Source organism: Rhinatrema bivittatum, chromosome 11 (assembly GCF_901001135.1).
Source record: "Rhinatrema bivittatum chromosome 11, aRhiBiv1.1, whole genome shotgun sequence".
Taxonomy (NCBI): Eukaryota; Metazoa; Chordata; class Amphibia; order Gymnophiona; family Rhinatrematidae; genus Rhinatrema; species Rhinatrema bivittatum.
The window spans coordinates 82489353-82513124 of NC_042625.1; the positions used below are offsets into that span (position 1 = coordinate 82489353).

Genomic DNA, 23772 nt, shown 5'->3' on the forward strand with positions numbered 1-23772 from the left:
TTATTGCTATGAACAAAATACGTGCACTCTATCATTTTATCAATTAAAAATAATCAGGAAATAAGATGTGTATTTTAAAATTGAAAAATTGAAAGCCAACCTTTGACCCCATTATATCGAGCCATGGTATATCTGGTCTACAGCGTAGTACTTGCTGACTCAGGGAAATTACATGGGCGTAGATATATATTCTTATTTATGTATTTATTTAGCTCATATGGTCGATATTTTCCTGTCCCCAGTTTGTACCTGAGGCAATGGTGGGTGAAGTGATGACCAAAGTCACAAAGAATAGCAGTAGGATTTGAATCTTGGCTTCCCTGGCTGTTCCTCCACATAATATACATAATTTGCCTCATCACTTTCCTCTTTGGGCTTTCTGCTCATTTGGAGCCAGCTACTGGGCTATTGTACTGTGAACCTTCATTCATAATGATCCGGAGTTCATCCCCATTTTAACCTTCTCATCTCCCTACTGTTTTAAGTCAGCAATTGTCCTCAACCAGGGACCATAGACCTCAGCTCCCCCATCCCAGCCCCTGGAACGTGGTACACAAGCACCCCGAGATGTTGCTGTGTGCTAATGATTGCAACTCCCTTACCCTTTCCCTCGGCCCTCATCAGCCTCTGGTCTGAGGAGCAGAGATTGATGCAATAGGGTGGAGTAATGAGGGGATGGAGATGAGTGACTTGGCTAAAGCAGACAGGGTTCTCCTACCAGCTCAGCAAAGGGACCTGCTCCTTTAACGCAATGGTGGAGTCCCTGTTTTAGAGCTGGAACATTTCAGGTTGAAATCCCAAGAGCCCCCAGTCGGAAAAAACAGGCTGTGGTGCTGTGGTGTGCACAGCGAGTGTGGAACCTCTACAGGTTCAGGACCCAAGCCCTGCTTCCAACCCATACGTCTGTGTATTACGTCTGTGGAAAGCCCAGGGGGCAGCAGACATCGCTGGGTGCTCATTGATGGCCTTGAAACAAGAGACCAAAGCTGAGAACCTTCTGCTGGTCAAGGCCCTCCGGGTTATAGTGTGGTTTGGGATGAGCAGGTGTCCTTATGCACTGGGAAAAAATCAAATATGCTAATAAAGAGGCTGCAGAAGTATCTGTTAACTGAAGCCAGCATTATTTTCCTTTAATTATGCTGTACAAATAAACTAACAGATTCTACAAGGATCCGGAAGAAGCCCTTTTCATTCCAGGAGAATGGGATAGCAGGAGGGCAGCCTTGCCATCTAGATTTCAAAGAATTGTTTGAAGTTCCTTTAATACTCTGTGAACCAGTTCATCAACTATTTGTTTTGGGTCTTGGAAATATTTTAGTAGACCAAAATATTTCCAAGAATCAAGGGAAAATAATATATATATATCTAATATTCCCTTGGTTCTGTCTCCTCCTGTAAAGTAAATGACCTGTTCTTTGGCAGAGATGAACATGTGGGAGACTGTGCAGAGGGGTCTGCTGGAAGACCTATGGTCTCATCAGATGGTACTATTGGTGGGTCTTCTGATCTTGTCCTGAGAGTTAGACTGTGATTCAGTGTGCATCAGTTCTGGTCTGCATTAATATGGCAGAATAGTGGATTGCTTTTCAGATTTTGGGCTCATGGACTCCAAAATGGGAGACAGTTTTAGCTGGGATGGAGGAGGTGGAGAGTCTGGTATGTTAGTAAAATATTTTTTGATAGTGTCAAGCCACTTTTTTTTTTTTTTATCATGAAGGGGTAATGCATCTGTTTGGCAGGGGTAACTCCAGTAGAAGAACTATCCAGCTCTGGATCTAGAATCGGCATAGAATGTTTGCCTGGAGTAGATTCAGAATGAAATAACTTTTTTTTTTGCCTGCTCAGCGCCATTATCAGAGTCTCTGTGCCGACAATGTTGGTGCCAACAAGAATAAAAAAACATGGAGGCAGAAAGAAAAATATTATGGTCTATCAAGTCTGCCCATCTACACCAACTAATTCAGCTTTACAATTCCTACTATTTCTTTAGAGGTCCCCTGTGTTTTTCACATGTTCTCTTGAATTCAGATACTGTCCTTTAGAATGAAGACCACTGACCATTTTAGTAGTCATCCTTTTGACTGACTCTACCTAGATTTGTATACAGTGTTCCAAATTAGGTATCACCAGGGAATTAGACAGAGGCGATATTGGTGCCTCCTTTCTTTTGATCATGCTTTTCCCTGTGTGCCCAAGCATCTTTCTTGCTTTTGCCATCGTTTTATCCACCTGCTTGACCATTTTAAAATCATCACATAACGATCACCCCCAAATCCTGCTTTTCTTTTGTGCTTAGAATTTCACCCCGTATGATCTAGTTCTCCTCTGGAGTAACTCCGCCTTGTTTTAACATTAAATCTCAGCCGCCAGGCTAGACCATGTCTGAAGATTTGCTAGATCCCTTCTCATGTTTTCCGCACCTTCCTGGCTGTCTACCTGGTTGAAGATTTTGGTATCGTTGACAAAAAGGCAAACCTTTCCTGATAATTCTTCTGCAATGTTGCTCACAAAAATGTTGAACGGAACCGGTCCAAGGACCTATCCCTATGGCACACAGCTAGTAAATGTCCCTCTCCTTGGAATGAACACCATTTATTACTACCCTTTATTGCCTCTCATTCAACCAGTTTCTAACCTAGTCCATCACTAAGGGCACCAAACTAATTTATAAGTCTCCTATGCAAAACTGTGTCAAAGGCCTTACTGAAAACTAAGCACATTCTATCTCGCACTCTCCCCATTCAACCCTCTGGTCACCCAAAGAAATTGATCAGATTCATGTTCCTCTGGTAAAGCCATGCTGCCTTGGGTCTTGTAATCCATTGGATTCTAGAAACTGTACTAGCCTCTGTTTTATCAGCAATTTCATTAATTTGCTCAGATCATACTAATTGGTCTGTGGTTAACAGCCGCCTCCTTACTTCTACTTTTGTGAATAGGAACTACATCCATCTATCTCCAGTCCTCCGGAACTGGTCCAACTCTGAAGAAGCATTGAAAAGGTCAGCCAGCGAAGCTGCCTAAGTTCACTTAAAACCCTTAGATGTAGCCCATCTGGCTCCATTTATCTACTTTGTTAGCTCCTCATGAACACACTTTTCTGAAAATCGATTTGAGATTTACTTTACTTTCAGTGCCATTAATGTAGTTTTTTATGTGGTCCTTCCACAGTGAATGCTGCACACAAATATTTAAGCAATATTGCTTTTTTTCCTTGTTAGCTTCTACATATTCCTCCCCTTCACCTCTGAGTCTCACTTTTGCACTACCAGCGCTACCTTTTCTTGTGGGTAGTGCCAGTGAAGTCTCCATGCCAAAGAGTGATGGTGCTGAAGATGCTTTCCTATGTTCTGATGTGTTGTTGGCATCGATAGGGCCTGACTTGGCTCCTGAATGCTTTGGCTCTGAAGAAGGAACCTTTCTTCCATGTTACCAGAGTTGGGGAATAGCGCCTGTGCTGAGACTTCTGAGGCATGGTGCTTATTGTAAGAAAACCCTGCCCTTTTTGGTTTTGGTGATGGTCCCTTACCCAGAGGCTTGCGAAGAACTTAAGGATTGTTTTAATATGTAGTTTCCAGATCTTCTGGCCCTGAGGGGACCTTCAGGCATAGCAGTGCAGTTTGGTACATCACGCAGCAGGCCTAAATAGCAAACACAGTAGTCATCTTGGTTGGTAAGGTCATTTTGTAGAAGCAGTGAGGGGCATCTTTTAAAGTCTGATTTGCTATCCACTATCATGAAGAGAGCTAAACTGAGGTCAAACTCAATTTTGAGATGAAAAAGTAACACTAATAAAAATTAAAACTTTTTTTTTGAGACTTGTGAAAAAGAAAAAATGAAATATTTCCATAAAGACAATATTAACTTGATCAAAAACTTTGGACGAGCGTCTTGAAGAATGAGGGCAAACTGCTTCATTTCCTTCTAGTGGAAGAAAACAAGACTGATGAGACTTGTGTGGTGTGGTGGTTGCTGTGAGGGAACACCCGTGAATGCTCAGAAAACCATCCTGGGTTTTCTGTGCTTTGAGAGCACTTTTCCGGCTTGTGGCCATTGGATGATATTACCCATGTGTGTGGCTGACTTTCTGTGGACAAGCAGGACGGTAAACAAAATAATAAACTCAGACTATTTGTAAGTCCAACTAAGAAGGAGAGAAGGCTAGTAGAAATTTCTTTTTAGATTGTTTTAATTTCTGATATTTGTAGTATTAAATGTTCTGTTTGGTTTATCTTTGTTTTCTGTTTTTGTGATAGTTTGATATTTATTTTGTGATATGTATTGCTTGTGTTGGTTATGGAAATTTGCTTGGAGTTGTATTTTGATGATGTATGTTTGTTATAGGTACTGATTTAATTGTTTTAATGTAACTCGGAGCATCTTCTGTCGTTAAGTGAGTGATACATTTAATAAAATACATTTTTGGAGAAGAGAGAGATGGGCATGAAGATTTAATTAAGCAGGAAGTGAAATGCCAATAAAAGGACTTCTGATCACCATATTTGAATTTGCGAAGGATTTTTCTCCACTATGTTGCAGAACTGGCTACAGATTCACCTTCCTTTGGAGAACCACTTGGAGAGAGGCACTGCAAGGCAGTCAGAAGAGAGTTCAACATGATTAATATCAACTGATGATGTCTTCTAGCCTAACCACCAATGGAGGAAGGAGAGGGATGGATTAGCTTGAATCATCAGAAGCAACCTGTCCTGCCTGATGAACAATATTAGGCTTGTTAAAAGTGATAGTGGCAAACCAATCTGGGAAATAAGATTGATATTGTTAGTCTGAGTTCTGCTTAAAGTTTGATATGGTTCCTACTGAAAGACACTTTAAAAAACAAAAACAAAACAGTTGTCCTGTCAATTTTCTCCTGTTCCTATGGGCTTCCGGCCCTGGTTGGAACCTTCCCATTTTTTAACTATAGAAGATGATGGATCGAAGGGGAAGCTGTAGTGAAGCCCAAGAAAAGTATAAGTACTAGAAAAAAAGCATGACCAGTAAATCTACGAGCTGATTAAATCATGTTTCACCTTTATTCAGCACCTTGGTCTGGACAGCTCCTATGACTGACAGATACCCACATCGGAATATTTGACATGCTAAAAATGTACAATAATTCAGTTGGCACTTTTAAAAGCGCAATTTACCTGCGTAAAATCTTTTACCTGCATTCATTGGAAACTGCCCTCTCTCAGGAGACTGAGTTCCCCATGGGAGAAAATAACGCACACAGATTTGCATCTTCAAATGTCCGCTTGTTTTTTTTTCCATGAAAAAGGAGCCACCAACAATCACTGGCATTTCCCAGACATTCACTAGTGTGTTCTACTTGCTGCAATATTCAAAGCAAAAGTAGGTGTGCACTTGTTGCTTTTGAAAGTTGATACAAAATTCACAGATTAAAAGTACTTGCGGACAGTTTGAAAATTGCCCCAGAATTAATGAAATCATTACTCTTCCCGTGGTAGCTCTGAAGTATATTTCATTCCTGAACATTCCTTCTATGTGTCACTAATGAGCTGGGGCAGTTCTTACGTTTCTTCTTTGATCCTCCTCTCCCAATTGGGTGGTAATGGGAGGAAGGGGAAAGTGGACGTGGCTGTCACTGCCTTGGGGGTAATTTTCAAAGAGAAACTACCTGCGACTTGACCCCCTCTCCTCTAAGTGCGACTAAAGGCTCATGCAGTGTGGAACGCCATGCATGCTTCTTGGCAGATTAAGGGAAGGCAAATTACTATCAACCTATGCACACGGCCTTGAACATTGTCCTTCCCCAGACATAATCCATCAATGTACCACGTTACAGTGTATTCCTGGGTTCGATTATTGTATGTAGCTGCACTTTATTCCTCTTCCTTATTTGATAGGACCTCTATGTCTCTAGTGTCATGGAATATGACTAAACATGGTTAGTCTATTAGTGTAATAAATATTTGTGCTAGATTAATGTATATTACTGTAGCTAGTGGCACTAGATTATGGGGGAGGGTGTCAATGGCTCCCTCATTTTCTTTTGATCCAGCAGTCTCCTGCTTCTTGGTACTAGTAGCTCAGTCGGCCATGCTCCAGGGCTCCAGGGCCATGCTCCAGGGCTCTTTCTGGAACCCTACAGTCATGGGCTGTGATCACTGCCTCTGCAGCATTCTCAGCTGACCTGGGGAGGGGATGATCCAGCAGCTTTCTTGTGCTTTGGAAGTTAGGAAGTCTGAGGGGAAAGTTACCTTGGAAAGAGGAGGCCAGAAGATCTGAAAAGGGGGTCGGCGGAGAAGAAAGAGGAGCCATGGCCCATGACAGCTAGAGGCAGAGGAGGTCATTGGGTAGGGAGGGGACACAAGGTCAGAGGCATGGAGGCTGGCCTCCACCCGCGGCCTTCAGCTTTGCCCCTCTCCCCCCCCTTCTAGAACGGTTTTGGCATTCTTAACGCTACGGGATTGCAAGATACATTATATTACTGTGCCTTATACTACATCCACCGTTCACAACACCTCAACTGTGTGGCTATGTTCCTCCTTGCGTCTTTACCAACCTGCACGCCCCCTACGCTCTACAAGTAGCAAACATCAAAACAGCAAGGCTGGATTTAACCCGTAAACGCTCCTTTTCCGTCCCATCTTGTGGAACACCTTGCCAAATCCAATTCGACTTCTTACAAATACAAAAGACTTTAAAAAGGTCGTTAAAAACCCACCTATGCGCTCTTGTTTTTACTGAACTGAAGGCCTGATGGCCGTTTCTCTTCTGTCCTGTTACTTCAATCCATAATTTGTACAAATATGTCTGCTTTAACATTTACAGTTTCTGTGATTTTTTTTTTCATTTTTATTCTTTGCTTGTTACATGTCAAAATGTACGTATGCATGTTAAATTTTATACACCGCTTAGGCCTGCGTGCTGCGCAGGTGGTATAGAAAAACCGTTTAAATAAATCACTCCCTCGTCGGTGCGCTGCAATACCCAGACCATTACTGCATCTTGTTGTTGTGCTACACTGCAGTCATTACTGTGCTAACGTTTTGCTGTGTTTGCGGGTGCAGGGCAGCTCAGACCTGTTAACCAGCTCCAGGAGGAGACGAGACAGAGAGCGGGTTCCGAGGACAGAGCTTGCCGGAAAGAGATCCTCCAAAGCCGTGCTCCAGTCCGATTCCTATCTGAAGGGCAGCAAGGTGGAAGAGAGGGTGCGTCAGCTCAACCATTATTCGGAGGAGAAATAAAGCGCTCCGCGGTAAGAGCCTTCCTAGGTTGCTGTCGCTGGAGTGTCCCGTAATTTCCTGACACTTAAATCACCTGCCGTGCTGGTTTACTTATGTGACAAATAATCATTACGCAGCAGCGCAGGCATGCAGTTCCCTGTTTTCAAGAAGAGTCCAGAGATCTTGGAATGGGGTGTGGTGCACAGAGCTCTATAACCAACCCCACACACCTTTTAAAAAAAAAAAAAAAAAATTGAAAACCTGGCTATTCAAGCAGGCATAACTCCTCTAACACCCACCCACGCTGACATCCTACCCGCCAAGCACGAGACACTTTATAAAAGCCACTTTACTCGGTCTCCTATACTCCAATAGTATTGTTCTACATATGTTTAAAGACTGCTAATAGTTATTTCTATGTTGTTTCGTTCCTCGACTTTTTATTCTACCTCTTGTAACTCAAATGTCTTTGAAACCTTGAGATGTTTTAAATTTGAGATGTAATTTCTATTCAGATATCTTTGTTTGTTCCTATTCAGTTCCCTGTAAACCAATGTGATGTGCAAACAAATGTCGGTATAAAAAAAGCAATAAATAAATAAAATAACTGGTGTAAGAAAAACATACAGACCAAACGGTTTCTCACACAGAGATATATTTAATCCACCAAAAAAAAAAAAAAAGGTTATTTCTGTGGATAGAGATAAGAGGAAACGGAAATACAAATAATACCCAACCTTATGGCATTAATCCACACAGACCAGACCCTCACCAGCACTCCCTGACCCCATCACAGAGCCCAGATCCCCAGCAACACTCTCTGACCTGTCACAGAGCCCAAATCCCTGCCAGCACTCCCTGACCCCATCACAGAGCCCAGAGCCCAGATCCCCAGCAACACTCTCTGACCTGTCACAGAGCCCAAATCCCTGCCAGCACTCCCTGACCCCATCACAGAGCCCAGATCCCCAGCAACACTCTCTGACCTGTCACAGAGCCCAGATCCCTGCAGCACTCCCTGACCCCATCACAGAGCCCAGATCCCCAGCAACACTCTCTGACCTGTCACAGAGCCCAAATCCCTGCCAGCACTCCCTGACCCCATCACAGAGCCCAGATCCCCAGCAACACTCTCTGACCTGTCACAGAGCCCAAATCCCTGCCAGCACTCCCTGACCCCATCACAGAGCCCAGAGCCCAGATCCCCAGCAACACTCTCTGACCTGTCACAGAGCCCAAATCCCTGCCAGCACTCCCTGACCCCATCACAGAGCCCAGATCCCCAGCAACACTCTCTGACCTGTCACAGAGCCCAAATCCCTGCCAGCACTCCCTGACCCCATCACAGAGCCCAGATCCCCACCAACACTCTCTGATCCATCACAGAACCCTGACCCCTACCACCGCTCGCTGAGCCATTACATCCCAGTCCCTGCCAGCTCTCGCCGATTCTGATCCTAGCAATGCTTACTAATCTACGACAGACCATCTTCACGGTCAACAAAGTATTGATGTCGCTGATCTGACTGTAGAACCACTGATCCAGAAATGAGCCTAGACATTCGCCATACCTACTGATGTATCTCAGAGCTTCCCAGTTAAATGTGGTGGCAGATGATTATACTCTTATTCAAGTTGAAAGAAGGCCTGATATTCATGGAGTCCAATCTTATTCCAGTTGTCTCATGGTAATCCACAGCAAGTCAAGGAAACCACCATGCTGTTTCATCTGCTTATGTGTCTAGATCACCTGTTATTCAAACTACCAATTTTCTATGGTGTACTCTGAGGGCCGTGGGTAAATCAAATTTTCAGTTGAAAACGCTTTTGACAAAAAAAACCCTGTCATTCGAGAATTCAAGAGAGCGTGTGGGGATGGGTCCAGCCTGCTGCACGTGAGTTCAATTCCTGGGCCGGCGGCAAAGGCAGCGTTCACAGCCCCTGGGCAGAGGACGCGTGCTACGGCACAATGACGGCACTCAGTGGATGAATTTAGAGTCCGCGCTTTTAGAATTCCGAGGAGCAGCCCTGGAGCGCCGCCCTCCTGGTGGAGGACGTTTTGCTGCAATGACTGGGCTTAGTACATTTAAAAAGGGAGTCAAAATAGGGGAGAAAAGAACTGGGTCAGGTGGCTGTGAAATGAAGGCTCCTGGCGCTGGATCCCAAAGGTGAGAACTTGCTGTCATCCCCACTCCCACCTTTCCCTTTCAAAAAAAATAAAAAATAAAAATCATGGGGTAAGCAGAGCGTCCTTGGCTGTGATAGGAAAAATAGGCAGAGTACCTAGGCCCTGCGCTCTTTGTATATTTTCAAAGGTTGTGTAAGGGCTTGCTTGTTTTCATTGTAAATAATTATATAAAACCACAACCAAAATTTACAATCACGATATGACACTGCAGCTGCAGAACAGCCCATTTCTCTCACAGTCCTGCTAATCATTTCGTCCAAGTGACTTGCAGATGCATTTCATCTCATCCTGGTATCTTATGGGTTTCTGCCCACTCTGGCCCTTTTATTTATCCATCCTGGGATTATAGAAATCTCCATTGCTTGGATGTGAGAGTCTTCTCACGTTGTCTCCCTTCCTTCATCGTAAATGCCAAAGCAAAAACATCATTAAGGGTTTCCACTATGCCTTATCCACAGTAACTTTGTTTCCCAAGGAAATCTAACATATATCCCTCATCAGTTTATTGAAATACCTAAAGAACAGTTTCAGATTGGTTTGGCTCTCATAGGAGTCTTTCATAATTAATTTTAGCCTGTGTGGTTATTGACTTATACTCCTTGCTGTGTATTTTGTTATTCCCCTTTGCCGTATTTTAAAGGCATCAATAATCAACACTAATAATGGATATTGATTGGCAATCTATAATGATGATTGATCACTTGTCACAGTATGTCAGTCAGTGATCAACAGAGACTGGCTGTCGATCAGGAACAGAGAGCGATATTAACCATGACAGCTGACTGATCAAGTAGAAGGCAGTGTACGCACTGATCCATATGCTAATCACAGAGATATGCAAACTCAAGGTGCGTTTGCTGAGCCATTTGAAGATTTGTCAAATCAAAATCGGCAAACAATTTTATTCATTTAAAAAAAAAAAAAAAAATGTTATAGTCCACCCACAATGACCCAGCCAAGCTAGGTGGATTACAACATATTCAAATAAAAACAAACTAACATTTATATTAACAATACATTATTTTATAATCTAAGCACGTCAGAGACACATTGCATCTAAATACAAGTATTATCTTTATGCAGCTAAATAAGGATCATTCTCCTCACAATATAACCATGGAAGGATGTCATCCGATATGCCAAAGGCCTCTCTAAAAAGAGGAGCTTTTACTTTGTTTTCTGTAAAACTTAAAATCATTAATAGTGTGCAATTGTGGTGGTAACGCGTTCCACATCACTGGGCCTGTTACAGGTAGAGCTCTGCCCCAGGACCAGCACTACCCGGTGTGCAAACCGTGCAATAGCATGGGCCAGCACACCTGGGAGGGGGTCCAGGACAGGGAGCGGCGAGACTCCATGCAGAAGAAATAGGAGCTCATGCTACGATTCCTCCTTGTGGGCTGCTGGCTCAGTGGTACTCGAGACTGGCGGTGCTAGCGCTTCCTGTAAGGTCATCTCGCACTGCGAGTGGAGTACCGCAGACCGGCCTGTACAGGAGGAGGAGCCACAGGAAGGATGTTTACAGCTCTGCCACTCTCCCAAGGAACGAGGCACTGGGTGGCAATAGCAGCAAGAGAGACCCATGGACCCTGCCTGTGTAGAAGTTGTGTGTGTATGAAGCCTGCCTGGGAGGGGGAATGCGTGAAAAAGAGCCTGCCTGAGGAGGGTGTGAATGGGAGCTGTCTTGGGGGGGGGGGAGGGATTGCCACCCCCACTAATCCACAGCAAGCTCAAGGTGCCTAGAAATCAAAGGTTTTCAGGTACGGGAAGCGAGAGATTTTTCCCTTCTTGTTTCAATTATAGGTATTTGATGTGTCTGCTATTTTGAAATATTTTATTGCCGTTTGGAAATGTTTAAAACTTTATAAGTTCTAAATTATTGGATGTTATTTTATTTGACATCTTGTTTGCAATATTCTTTTTATTGGTATGGCGGCTTATGATTGATTTTATATTTCTTGATTCTATTGTTTGCTTTATGATGATTGGTGATATTTATGTTTTTCCATTGCTTCATAATAGAGAGAGTCTGGCTTGTTGGAGTTTCCAGTTCAGTTTCTGTCTACACATTTCGATTTCTATTTTATGGTCTCTTTATTCTGTATCTGGTGAAGGTCTGTCTGTGTTCTGCAAGTGTAAGCGAGATGAGATATTCTGCTAACAGGTATAGTTTTTATGCAGGAATTTAGAGCAGACTGGTTTGTTCTGCTTTCCTAATATGACAGGTTTTAGGGCCTGGTGTAATATTTGCCTTTTCATAGATAGGGTTGTTCCTGTTTGAGTGCTTGCACTTAGTACTGTTTTGGTGTGGGATTTTTACTCTATTGTTGGCCATCCAAGGGCCAAACCCTACACCTGAGATGTTACAATAGTACTATCTAGGCTCCAAATGTTGTGGGGTTTTTTTGCAGGGTTTTCTGGTTGGCACCACAGCAGTGCCTGTTTTTCTGTACAGGGCCCAGCTGGCATCAGTTTTGTGTACTGGTAGGTGGGAAGGAGCACCTGGGGATCATACCCGCACAATGCAGACATTTTGGACCTGTAGATGGGGAAGTGTGTTAGTTTTCATAGTTGTGATTGCCGGAGGGAGCAGAGGTTTGTTTTTTGGGGTTTTTTTTTCGGCGGTGGGAGGGGGATTGGGTCAGAGTGTGAGACCGACAGTTTCTGTTGTGTGTTGAAATGACAGGAGTTGAGTGGCACCTTCTAGACAAACCAATTTCTTAAAGCACGAGCTTTCGAGGACAGTCCACGTCGTCAGATGCATTGTGGGTTGGTTATTGGGGAAAATAACAAATGTTGTGATTAAAAAAAAAAAAAAAAAAAGCCAGAATAGGGCGGGGTGGCAGCACAATTTTTCTGCACAGGGTAGCAAAAATGCCAGCACGGGCCCTGCTTTACTCCTTGTTTCTTTTAAATGAATGAGCTTAAAGTGCGAAACTTGTAAATGGCTCATATCCTGATCGTGCAAAGTTCTAGTTGGAATGTGTGCTGCCAGTAACCTTGATAAATAACTACAGCCTTTCGACTTAACCACCTCAACCGATATAACATGAACACTTTAAGAACCGATGCAAATCCATTAGTAGTTGGGATTCCGCGCGCGTTTATTCGTTTTCAAGCAAGCAGCTGAATTCTCTAACATGCATAGCACGCTCTAATTCTTGCAGCAGGGAGTCCCGCAAACAAACTGTTACAATAATCAAACGTCGTCATGAACGACTGAACTAAAATACGAAAATAATTTTTGTCCAAAATATTTCATATAACACAATCTTAATTTATAAAAACCTGTTTTTAAAATTGAACGTAAATGAGGCAAGAAACTCAAATGTTGATCCAAAATTATTCCTAAATTTCTTACCTTTTTTTTTTTTAATTTTTTTATTAAAGGAATTCTAATACCTTTCACTAAAATAGGGTTTGTCATAAAATCCAATGAGGATCTTGTCTTGTGAATGGAGCATATAGCCTCCGTTTTGGTCAAATTTAACACTAAATTAGTCTTTTCCATCCAAGAATTAAATAAAAGCTGTCCTTTTGAAATGTTGTCTACCATTTCTGAAAGGGAATTAGTTAAGGGAAAATAGAGCTGCAGGTCATCAGCGCAAACTCGGAATTCTATTTCCAATTTCTCAATCAGAAGGCACCTTGGAAGTAAATTCATGTTAAGCAAGGCCGCAGGTAACACGGACCCTCACAGGACTCCCTGATGCACTTCGGACCATTCAGATGGTGAATCCTGCATCTTTACCTTGCTTTTTTTCTTTCAGTAAGATCAGATTCAAACCACTGGAGTACTATCCTCTCTATGCCTAATTGCTGCAGTCGTAACAATAAAACATCACAGGATAGCGTATCATATGGAGCTGTGCTATCCAAAAGCACCCCATCACTGGTCACTTCTCATCTAAATGTCACACATCTAAATCCAAATCGGAAACCAAAACTGTTTCTGTGCTAGCCTTCTGACGAAAGCCACATTGATGGTGATGAAAAACCCTATTTTCAGTCAGATGACTAATTGCATATAGAAAACTTTTTCTAAAAGTTTACCTAGTGTAGTTAGGTTTCAAATGGGTCTATAGTGCTGGGGATCATCTACTTCCAAAATACTTTTTTTAAATACTGGGCATACCAAAGTTTTTTTTTTTTTTTAATAGAGACGAGGGACCTTGCCCTTCTGCCAACATATTGATCAAATCAGACACGATGCCAATAAAATCATCCTTGAGTGTCCAAATACTAGAAAAGGAACACGGCTCTAAATAACAAAAATAATGTGGAAATCTTTGACTTTTCAAATATTCAGAAACTGATATGCAGACTTGTCTAAAGGGACCTTGGCTTTTTGGAAGAGGTGTGGTTGATTTAGATCCGTTTTAATGATTTTTTTTTTTATTTGTTTTGATTTTCCCAGTTCTATGGAAGAGCTGGAGCAACCCCCCCCCCCCCCCCCTACATTTCTGTTGAATTCAACCAACGCTGAAAACCACCTAGGTTGAGTTCCAGCTATGAATGGTTTGGTGCTCGCGGTCACTGGCAGGGTGCTCTTCATCGTCTTAAGCCACTGAGCACTGCCAAGGTTGATCATCTTCAGGGGCTGTCCATCACCACTACGGGCCATTTTTCCTTCGTTCAGTTTAGCGAGCTGCTCCTGCCTTCATTCCCGGCTTCTGGAATGTGGAATAGGAAGACAGGGGGATATTTCCCACACTTGAGGGCTTATAGGGCTGTTTTACGACAGCTCTCTTTTTTTGAAAGAAAAGCAGAAGGTTGTCTATGTGTTCTCTTGATGTAATAACCTTTTTCTTCTTCCAGAGAGCTGACGGCTGCCTGTGGGATCAAGCAAGAAGACAGTCTCTCCTGCTATTCCTGGAAAAATTACACTCCGCTCGAACTGAATGAAAGGACAAAAGACATTGCAGCTGTGTGGATTCTAATCTCTCGTGTAAAAAGACCGATCGAGCTCTCGGAATCCCTTGTCACGTATTGTACATATTCTCTAAAATGTTTTGTTCTCGTGGGTAGCTCTTCCAGCGCTTTTTCTGAAGGTGCGAGGGCGTTACTCAGGGTGACATGCAGGCCTGCCTGCTGTGGTTCGGGCAGCCTTCCAAAGGAAGAGGAGTTCTGCTCTGCACGCGTTCATGCAGGCTGGGGGAGTGCCTGCCTCTCCCGCCGCTCTTTGCAGAGGTTGCAGAAGTACAAGAGAACTTTTGTTTATTTACCTCTTTTAATTTATAAGGGATGTGATTCTGATGGAAGAGGGTTACTTCTGTTCTCCGTGAAGTTTGAATCCCCTCCGAACGCCTGGCTCTTGTGCATCGCATCCCTTGGCTTTTTTTTTTTTCCTTTACTCAACTCGCCTCATTCCAACACCAAGACGCACCAGTTGCGGGCACTTCCGACAAAGTGAGGGGCAAAGCCCAGTCCAAAAAACGAACGTATGGGAAGGCAACGTAGGACTACACGGCAGCCAACTTCAGTGAAGAGGACTGGGATCTCTGTTTTTAAATTATTTTTAGTGTCTGAAACTTCTTTGTTTCCCACCTTTTTGGGGGTTTTTTTTTCCTGTGCATAATATGCCATCTTCAGCGATCTTTACTACTTGCTGGGCCAACTGCTAGCAGGTCCTATGCCTTGCAGCACAGCTGTAAGAGGTGCGTCTCTGGAAACAGTCGGCCAAAAGTGTTACACCTTAAGCAGTAACTTGATTTTCTGGAAGCAGCTCGTGCATGGAGGTGGTGGAAAGCTGGAGAATGGAGAGTCAGGACAGGCGGCCGTTGTGTATAAGCAGGTGTCACGGAGATGACATTCCAATGTCCTTTAATCAGTTGGGAAGAACCATTATGTGAAGTATACATGGCCAGGATAAGCATTACTAATAGTATACCGTGGAGGACATTCCTGACAACGCAAGCCTTTTCAGTCCTGGTTGAGTTGTTTTAGGAATGAGGTTATCCACCTGGGCATAGATTTTGGCCCTTAAAGGTTAAGCAGTGGGTCAGAGGTCAAGGACGAATGACTGGGATGGCACAGGTGTTTGTCCCTCTAAAAAAAAAAATAATAAACTACACTCAGCCCTTCTCCAAAGCAATGGCTTGAGTCATGGCAGATGTGTTAACGTTAACACTCGAAACTTACCCTATACACTGACTTCCTGTCCTAAGAGTATCCTTTGGCACCTAATTTAAAATGTTCTTTCAAGCAGGATGTCCTTGTGATGGGAAGTACTTCCATGGCCAGGCATGCCCTGGGCCTTTTAAATGATGTTTCTAGAAGCAGCCTGGTCTTATAACAGGACTGCCCTCCATAAAAAGGAACACAGTGGCATAGAAAAGATGCTGCTATAAGGATTCCAGCTGTAGGAATATTTTACTTCCAAGGGCAGCATTCCCCTCCAAAAAGCTCTTAGAAGTGATGGGGGTCTAGGGTTGGGGGGCTTCTGTCGGTGGAGGGATTAAACTAGTGCTTAGCGCAGCAGGTTCAGAACCAGGAAAGTCATGGTTCACCTCTTGCTGATGGGCCGGGTAACCTTGGCTGTGTTATTATTTCACCTTCCATTACCTCAGGTACAAACGTAAGACTGTAAGCCCTCTGGCGACAGGGCAATAACTACCCTACCTGCATTAAAACTTGCCATGAGCTTGAATTTGGGAAAGGCAAGTAATTAAGTCTAAAAGCCAAATCCAAGAATATTCCTATAATCAAAACGGAGGATTATTTTTCTAATGCACCTTGTTTGCAATTTTAAATGTATGTACAAAGCCCCCTCTTCCTTAGTGTTGGCTATAGACCCCTCCCCAGGTTCAGCCAGGAGGTTTTAGCATGGCTCCAGTAGGGTGGGGGTCCTTGCAGGTTGCACTGAATGAAGAAAGCGGCTTTATGTTCTTCATGTGTGTAATAAATATTGCTTTTCTATTCCTCCCCCCCCCCCCTCTCTTCGTGCACTATGCCTAAGAATTTTGCACTGCAGTTTGGTTCAATCAAGCTGATGTATTCTAGGCTTGAAACAAAATAGAGAATTTGAAACAGAGGCCAGATTATGTGGGCCTGGAGAGCTTCCTTCCCTGGGCTAGTAAGATAAGGAGGAGCCTCTCCTTCCCTGGGTTGGAGATGCTGTCTTGAGCAGCAAGGGGGTAGGCAGAGGGTATTGCTGTAGAAAAGTACTGATGCTCCCATGAAAAGAAAAAGTATTTGTATTTTTTTTTATTATAGTACTGCCTTCATCCTCAGCTCATAAACAGAAGTGAATCGGAGCACTGCCACGGTTGGCCAGCATGATATGGGGGGGTACCCTCTTGCACTGGCTCGCCAGGGTGTGAGATGAGATGTACAGTTTTGTTTTTTTCAACACAAAAACCCACCACCCAAACGCTAGTGAGACAGAACAGCAAGGAGAGCTTGGCATAAGACCACAAACTGAAGGCCGAGTACCAGAGCCGGTGTTGAAAGGGATTGGTATTTGAGTTTCCAAGCTGGTGCTACTGTAATTGCTGGTGCATGACAGCATGAATCATGATTGTGAGTTTTGATTGGCTGAGCCATTGGATCCAGGCCTATAATTAATTGGCACCCAATCTCTCGCTGTTCCTGCCCCACTTATTTGTTTAATTACATTTTGCCATTTATAGGATTTTACCTGTGCTGTGCCACAAGATACTTGATGAGCAAAGGTGCTCTAATAAGGTTTCAGTACTAGCAGCCCTTGAGGGTGTGCTGTAGGACCCTGGCGTCATGCTTCAGTGCTGACTCCTGGTGATAATGAGCACAGGAAGGGGGCTGAGCCAGGCAGGTTGCACTCATCTTTCTCTAAGCCAGAAAACAGAGGGATTTTTTTTTTTTTTTTGGTTGCAGAGACCTCAGCAGCGGGGTCATGTCAGCCTGCTTGCCGTAGTGTGGTGGGAGCACCCGTTCTCCAGTGTTTCCTGCTGTGGCAGCAGAAGCCGCCCTATTCATTGCCTCTTCTTGCAGGGAAAACTGAAGTGCCATCCGCACCCCCCCTTGTTTTTGCCAGGGAGGACCAGGACTGCAGCCCTCTCCCAAGTCTTTGGGAGATCATGGAGCAGGCTCGGTTGCTGTAGGTCCCTGAAAAGGACCCCCATCCAAGCTAAGGCTGGTATTGTTCCACCTGCCCCTCCATTAGGATGGGAGTTGAGAAGCGGGACTCTTGGTGCCCCAGTTAATTTAAAGCAAAGAATTGTGCTTAGTTTTTATATTTTTACTTTCCGGCCACTGTCTTTTTATACGGCAGTACAAGCATTTGTAGTCAAATGTTTCTCAAACAGCTGGTTGCAGAAATAGCATGTTACGTGCAGAGTGTAAGAGAAGTGCCAAACTGAAAGCCAGGTTTGGTTGCAGTGCCAATTTCATAGGAACAACAGTGACCTACAGCCCCCCCCCTGACATATTTCCATAAATGGTTTATAGGTAGTGGAGCTAGTACTAGTGCCAAATGCTCCCCCTCCACAGGCCAGGGTGCAGAGTCCATGGTTAGTATTCAGTGCTCATTACACAATTAATAGCACACGACTAATCCAGCAATAACCAAGAGTGCAGCCTGAGCTGGGCAGTCCATGCCATAACTCTGCTTGAATGCAGGATCCCATGCTTTCTATCAACCCCACTAGCATCTTGCTTTCTACTTCCTAGTATACTCATTCAGTATCCTGCTCCCACCAAACTAGGTCCACCCTTCCCAGGCCTCACCCGTATTGCTCAGCAGCACACGTGCCCACCTCCCCCTACCAGAACATGCTCCTGTACACCACCTCTTTCTAACTCTACTGACCCAACATCCTATTCCTACCCTTTCTGCATGCTCTCTGCTTGTTTAAAGTTTCCTATCAGCCAAAGCTCTCTTCTTTCTGTCCCTGTCTTGTATCTCATGTTCTACCTCCTCACAGCCCAATAGCACAGCTGTCACCTCTGCTGGAGGCAGAGCCTGGGCCTTGCCCTCTCGTAGCCCAGAGCTTACACCAGTCAGGAACACAAACCATGGAAGCACTCTGTCCTGAATCGGGTGCATTCTGTTAAACGTTGTGGAGGGCCATAGCCTTGGCTAGTCTTTCACTCATTAATAGCCATCATTGTTCAAAGCAAAGTAATGTTACTATTTCAGCCCTGTAAAAGCAGGGGCTGGGTGGTGCACAGTACATCCACTGCATACTATGTACACATGGCATAGGCCATTTAGACCTACATCCTATGGAAAGCACTGGACTGGTTAACACAAACCCTTCCTGAATTTTTTTCTACACTGGAAAAAAAAAAATGGCATAGAAGCCTGGAACCTGAGTGCACTGGGATTGTCATTGTGTCCTTTCAAATCAAAAGTTGATTTAACACCATGTACTGTTTTGTTTTTTTTCTAGCAAATTGCACACTTTAGAACAGCTGTAAGGTATCTTAATAATATGAGCATTAGGAGGATGTTTTGTACACCTATAAATGTAGCATGTAAGTATGGTAAGGGTCCAGTGCATCTGGCCATGCTGTACTCCGTACTGAAATCTATGCATGGGGGATAGGAGGGTATATTCTAAGTTATTTCTGCATGAACACTTATGGACTGGAATTTGTAATTACCCCTGAGAAGTTAATTTCAAAAAAGAAGCTAATGGAACAGAATGCTCCTATATAAACTCTCTGCAGCCCAATCACCCCTCCCCCCCCCCCTCCAGTTATCATCAGCACCATTGTGTGAATGTGGGCCATTTCTGTTTTCTGGAGGAAGGAATGAGCAGAAAAAGTCTAGGCCCTGGCCAAGTCCATTCCCAAAGCAAAGCTGGACTTATGAGAGCTAAAAGTGAAGTTAACAGCTTTTGCTCACGCCCACTAGTTCTCAACCTGCTGCTCAAAAGACCACCCTGCCCTGTGTGGCTTTCGGGATACCCCCCACTAAAAATGCAGAAGTATTTGCATGTATGGCTTCCACTGCATACAAATACATTTCATGAATATTGATGGGGGAGATCCTGAAAGCCAGAGTGGTCAGGAGGGGCCTGACTGCCACTTCATTCAATAGAGGACAGATTGAAACAGGGCCAGCATCAAGCAGTGGTTGGAGAACTGAAGGCTGGGATGGGCCCAGGAAGTCTGGGGAAAGACGACCCCTTCCTTCCCTGGAACAGTGGAGAAATGCACCATCATCTGAAAACAATCACGTTGAGCTTCTTACTGCAGATACCTACCACACCTGACTATAACTTGCCCTGAGCTATCAGTGATGGAATGAGCTAAAATCTAAAATAGATCCAAACTGACTTCAGGAACTGCATCGACAGCAGGGTGAGGGGAGCAAAAGGGCCCCTTCCTGTTCAGCTACTACAGTCAAATGAAGCCTCGTGCAAGGCCTTAACCAGTACCTTGTGCCGGTTGCTCATTGGCGATGCTGCCCGGCCTTACGGGTGGTGGTAGCTGTGGGTTGATCAGGCTTCCTATAGCTTTTATTTGGACCCAAGTCTCACTGTAAGACAGCACACCAAAGAATCAGAAACTCTGCCTGTAGTCTTAAATTATGCTGTTCAGGAAGGGGGCACACAGATTATAGGTAGGATGAAGCAGGACAAGCTGAAGCACAGATTTAGAAAAAATGAATTTTTTCTACCCCCCTTGCGGGGGGGGGAGGGGGTAGAAACACATGGCATCTAATAGCCTTGCACCAGGCCTGCCGTGATAACTCCCAAGATTTACCCTTAATGCTGATCCTTCAGGTGGCAAGAGTGTTCCAGTGCATCACCACCCCTGCTGGACAGGAGACTTCAATTCAAGCTAGGTCACAGGGTCAGCCCAAAATGCACAGAGCCACTGAATATGCAATGTATTGGGATCCACAAGAAAGACTGCCTTCCTAATGAAGAACCAAACACTCATCTTTTAAGGGATATAGCTCATTCCTCATTCAAGGAAGGCCCTAATATTGTAGGATCCTGTTTCCTTGCAACTCTGTCCATCTTGTCTGCTACGCAGCTGTAACTAAAGTCCATCCCATCATTTAAATAAGGCTCCCATGTGTGTACAGACTTGGACAAAAAAGTTTTATTGAATTTCTACCTAAGACAGTCTCTCCCACGTGTAAAAATAAATAAATAAAATTCCAAGACTTTTCTGCTCACACCTTCCCTCCATCAGAATTTGTGTTGTGATGCCATCAACACCATATGATGTCCTGGTTTTGGAGAGCTGCAATGCAGCCACAGAACCCACCTCCAGCTTCTCTCTCTGACAGCCCAAAGAGAAAGGATAAGCTGTCAAAATGCTGCTTTAAATGTGCTCTATAGGAGAAGATGGAGTCTTCCTCTCACCTAGCTTTTTTTCAATTCTTCAGACTATATGGAATGTATTTTGTACACAAATAAAATCTATATTTTTTCTATGTTCTGAAAGTTTGATTGGGGCAATGGGGTGGGCTGTAGAAAATGGGCTCTTGGCCAGAAGGAGTGGCATCTGCCACCTTTACAATGCTCCTGTTCCAACACCCTACAGTAAAAGCCCTTGAAGTGAATCTTGTGACATTTATCACCATTATCCTTACGTTCAAGAAAAATTGTGGCTTCGTTGGAAAGGGAGGAGACACCAGCATACATAGACCACCTCATTCTGTTCCAAAGACCATGAACATTCCTGATCTAAACATGCCAAACAGTGCTAGACCCTCTCTCTGTTACCTAAATGTACACTGGAGACAGCAAGGGTATCGCTCAGGCCCACCCGTTACTCCCAGCGTGGTCCATTGTCTGCATGTCTAGTCTGGAAGTCTCAGAGTTCGTCTGCATGTATATCTTCCGTCAACTATACAGAAAAATATGTAATCAATAAAATTATCGATTTTTACGTCCTGTGTTTGAATTATTTGGAGACAGTGATGTTTTCACCACCTCTTGTTGGCGTCATTTTTAGTTTAATGGTTTTTCAGTGTGTGTCTTATGTTCTCTCTCATGACCCAGGGGTTGTGGCAGACTATCAGGTTCCCATTGTGCCTGCAGCCGGACATCCTGCACCTGATCCCAGTCTGGACTTCTCCCCCACTGGCATGGCAGAGGCCCACATTCAGTTCTTTTCTCCCAGCATCCTTCAACTCATTCGTTAATGAAATCAATGGGGCTGAAACAATACAACAAGCTACAGGCTAGCTGCCCCAAGGACTGGTGGAAACAGCCTGGTTGCAGCAGATGGAGAGCTCAGCTCGGAGGAAGCTCGTTTTCAGACCCAAGCATATTTATTCCTGCCTAGGGCTGGAATAGCTCAGGGCCAGAGCCACACAGCCCCCACGATCAAGTACCAAATGATTCAATCAGCGATCAAGAAAACATAGCAGAAAGTTATAGAAATTGTCCCAATGCCATTGGGTGCCACTAGCCTGATTAAAAAAACTTCCAGGTGCATCTCGACATGTTGCCTGTACATTAAACATGAATGCCAGAAGGAAGCACTTTGGCACAATGTAAATAAGAGAAGAATCCAACAAGGAAGGACAACAAAATTATTAATATCCTTTATAACTTAAAACATTTTTATTGTATGTCAGGCAAATGTGTCAGAGCACCAACATGGTTAACAATGTAAATAAGGACATTAGCAGTAAATCAGAGATTGAGATAGTACGCAACATATCTTGGCTTTCGGGTGAGTTTCCTTCCCATTAAGGTATGGGCAAAGTGAACCCATTTGGAGACATTTCCCTCCATCTTCTGTGGGAACTATTTTGAGGTTTCTTTTCTTCTTGTGTCAATCAGTTATCAAACCCAGCAAAAATAATCCATGCCATTTTACTCTCATCATATTTATTTATTTAAAAATGTTATACACCACTGTAAGGGTGAAAATGTGGAAAAGTCTTCAGCTCTTTACAAATCACCGGCTACACTTTAGATCCACTTTTAGTAAGACAGTACCACTTTCTCCACCAGTTGGACCAGATACCAGGCAACCATCCCAACACGTGGCACCCCCCACCTCCCAATCTTCCCTCAGCTTTGGATTCTCCTCATGCACACCCATCACAGAGATCCAAAGAGAGTTCCCCATGCAAAATAACATCTGCTGCATTACCTGTGTCCATGCAAGAGCTGGCCGCTATCTGAGCCCTAAACCTAAAGAACTAGAAAAAAAAAAAAGATTTAAGAAAAAAAAACTTGTTACACAGGGGTTGGGGCTTGTTTTCATATATGCAAATAAATTTGTGATGGTTTCCAAACCAAGACATATCCAGAGCAGTTGCAGACAAAATGCATTTTAGAAAGTTTTGTTCACCCCTGCTCCAAAACCTAACTGTGGTGTCCTCACAAGCACATCTTTGTGCTGGTAGATGGCCAGATAACCTTTGATCTAGTTTTAGATATTTCACATAGACTCCATTCTTAGCTTCCAAAACATTTATTAGAACAATGAATGAATTTGAGTCAAGAACTATACAAATTCTCTGGAACTGTCACATGTATAATGAATTTTTGTTGAATGTAACTGGTAAGAAGCAATACTTTTCCTAAGGGGTTTGTGATAGAGACTAAGAGGTCCCAGGATGCCTTGGGTCAAAGGGCGCAATTGGGAAGGAAGAAACACAGTAAGGAAATGCAGAAGGAGAAATTACTACTTACCTGATAATTCCCTTGCCTTTAATGAGGACAGGTTAAGCCGCACCAGTGGATTATGCATCTCTATCAGCAGATGGAGGCACCGGCATCAACATGCCACTATTCTCTGCAAAAGCCAACTGTGGGCAACTAAAGAATACATGATCATTAGCATTAAGACAACCATTCAAACACTCAGTTAACAGGAAAACAAGGCGTGTAATATCACTAATCTAGGGACTGGATCTGACACCAGTAATCCCCAGAAACGCAGCCCCACAGGAGGACAATAGCACCACCATCCAGCAGCCAAGAGCGGGAAGGTGGATTAACCTGTCTTCATTAAAGAAAAGGAAATTATCAGGTAAGTAGTACTTTCTCCTCTCAGCCTTCAGACAGGTTAATCCACACCAGCGGGATGTACCAAATTTACTCCTGAACAGGGCAGGAGACTGCTCATGGTCCAATCAACACTGCAAAGGCTGCATCCTCCCGGAGGTAACGTCTGAAAATTATGTGAGAAAAAACCACGATGCAGCTCAGCAAATCTCGACAGAAGACAACCATCTAATCTCCACCCATGACACTGCCTGAGCTCTAGTGGCATGAGCACTAACCTAACCAGGAAATGGCTGTTCTACACCCACATATGCAGCCGTGATAACCTTCTTAATCCAGCGGGATCTCCTAGCCTGCGATGCCAGCTCACCCGGTTTACTCTCACTGAGCAGTATAAATAGCCAGCCCATCTTCCTGAGAGATTTAGAAACCTCCCATACCTCAAAATATGCTACTTGACACCCAACATCTGTAGCAGGCT

The 23772-nt window shown here is 43.8% G+C and overlaps 1 protein-coding gene across 3 annotated transcripts in view; it reads left to right on the top strand.

The window, feature by feature from the left end:
* The window catches only part of LUZP1 (leucine zipper protein 1), an 81883-nt gene extending 60670 nt beyond the window's left edge, over positions 1-21213 (top strand). For 2 of the 3 annotated variants that reach the window (XM_029619480.1, XM_029619481.1), the window contains exons 3-4: positions 7038-7225; positions 14200-21213. In XM_029619480.1, coding sequence (XP_029475340.1) covers positions 7038-7214 — 177 coding nt within the window. In that variant the 3' untranslated portion in view covers positions 7215-7225; positions 14200-21213. Of the gene's footprint in view, positions 1-7037; positions 7894-14199 lie in introns of those variants that run through there. The other variant, XM_029619482.1, reaches the window with a different exon arrangement.
* The last annotated feature ends 2559 nt before the right edge of the window (positions 21214-23772 follow it).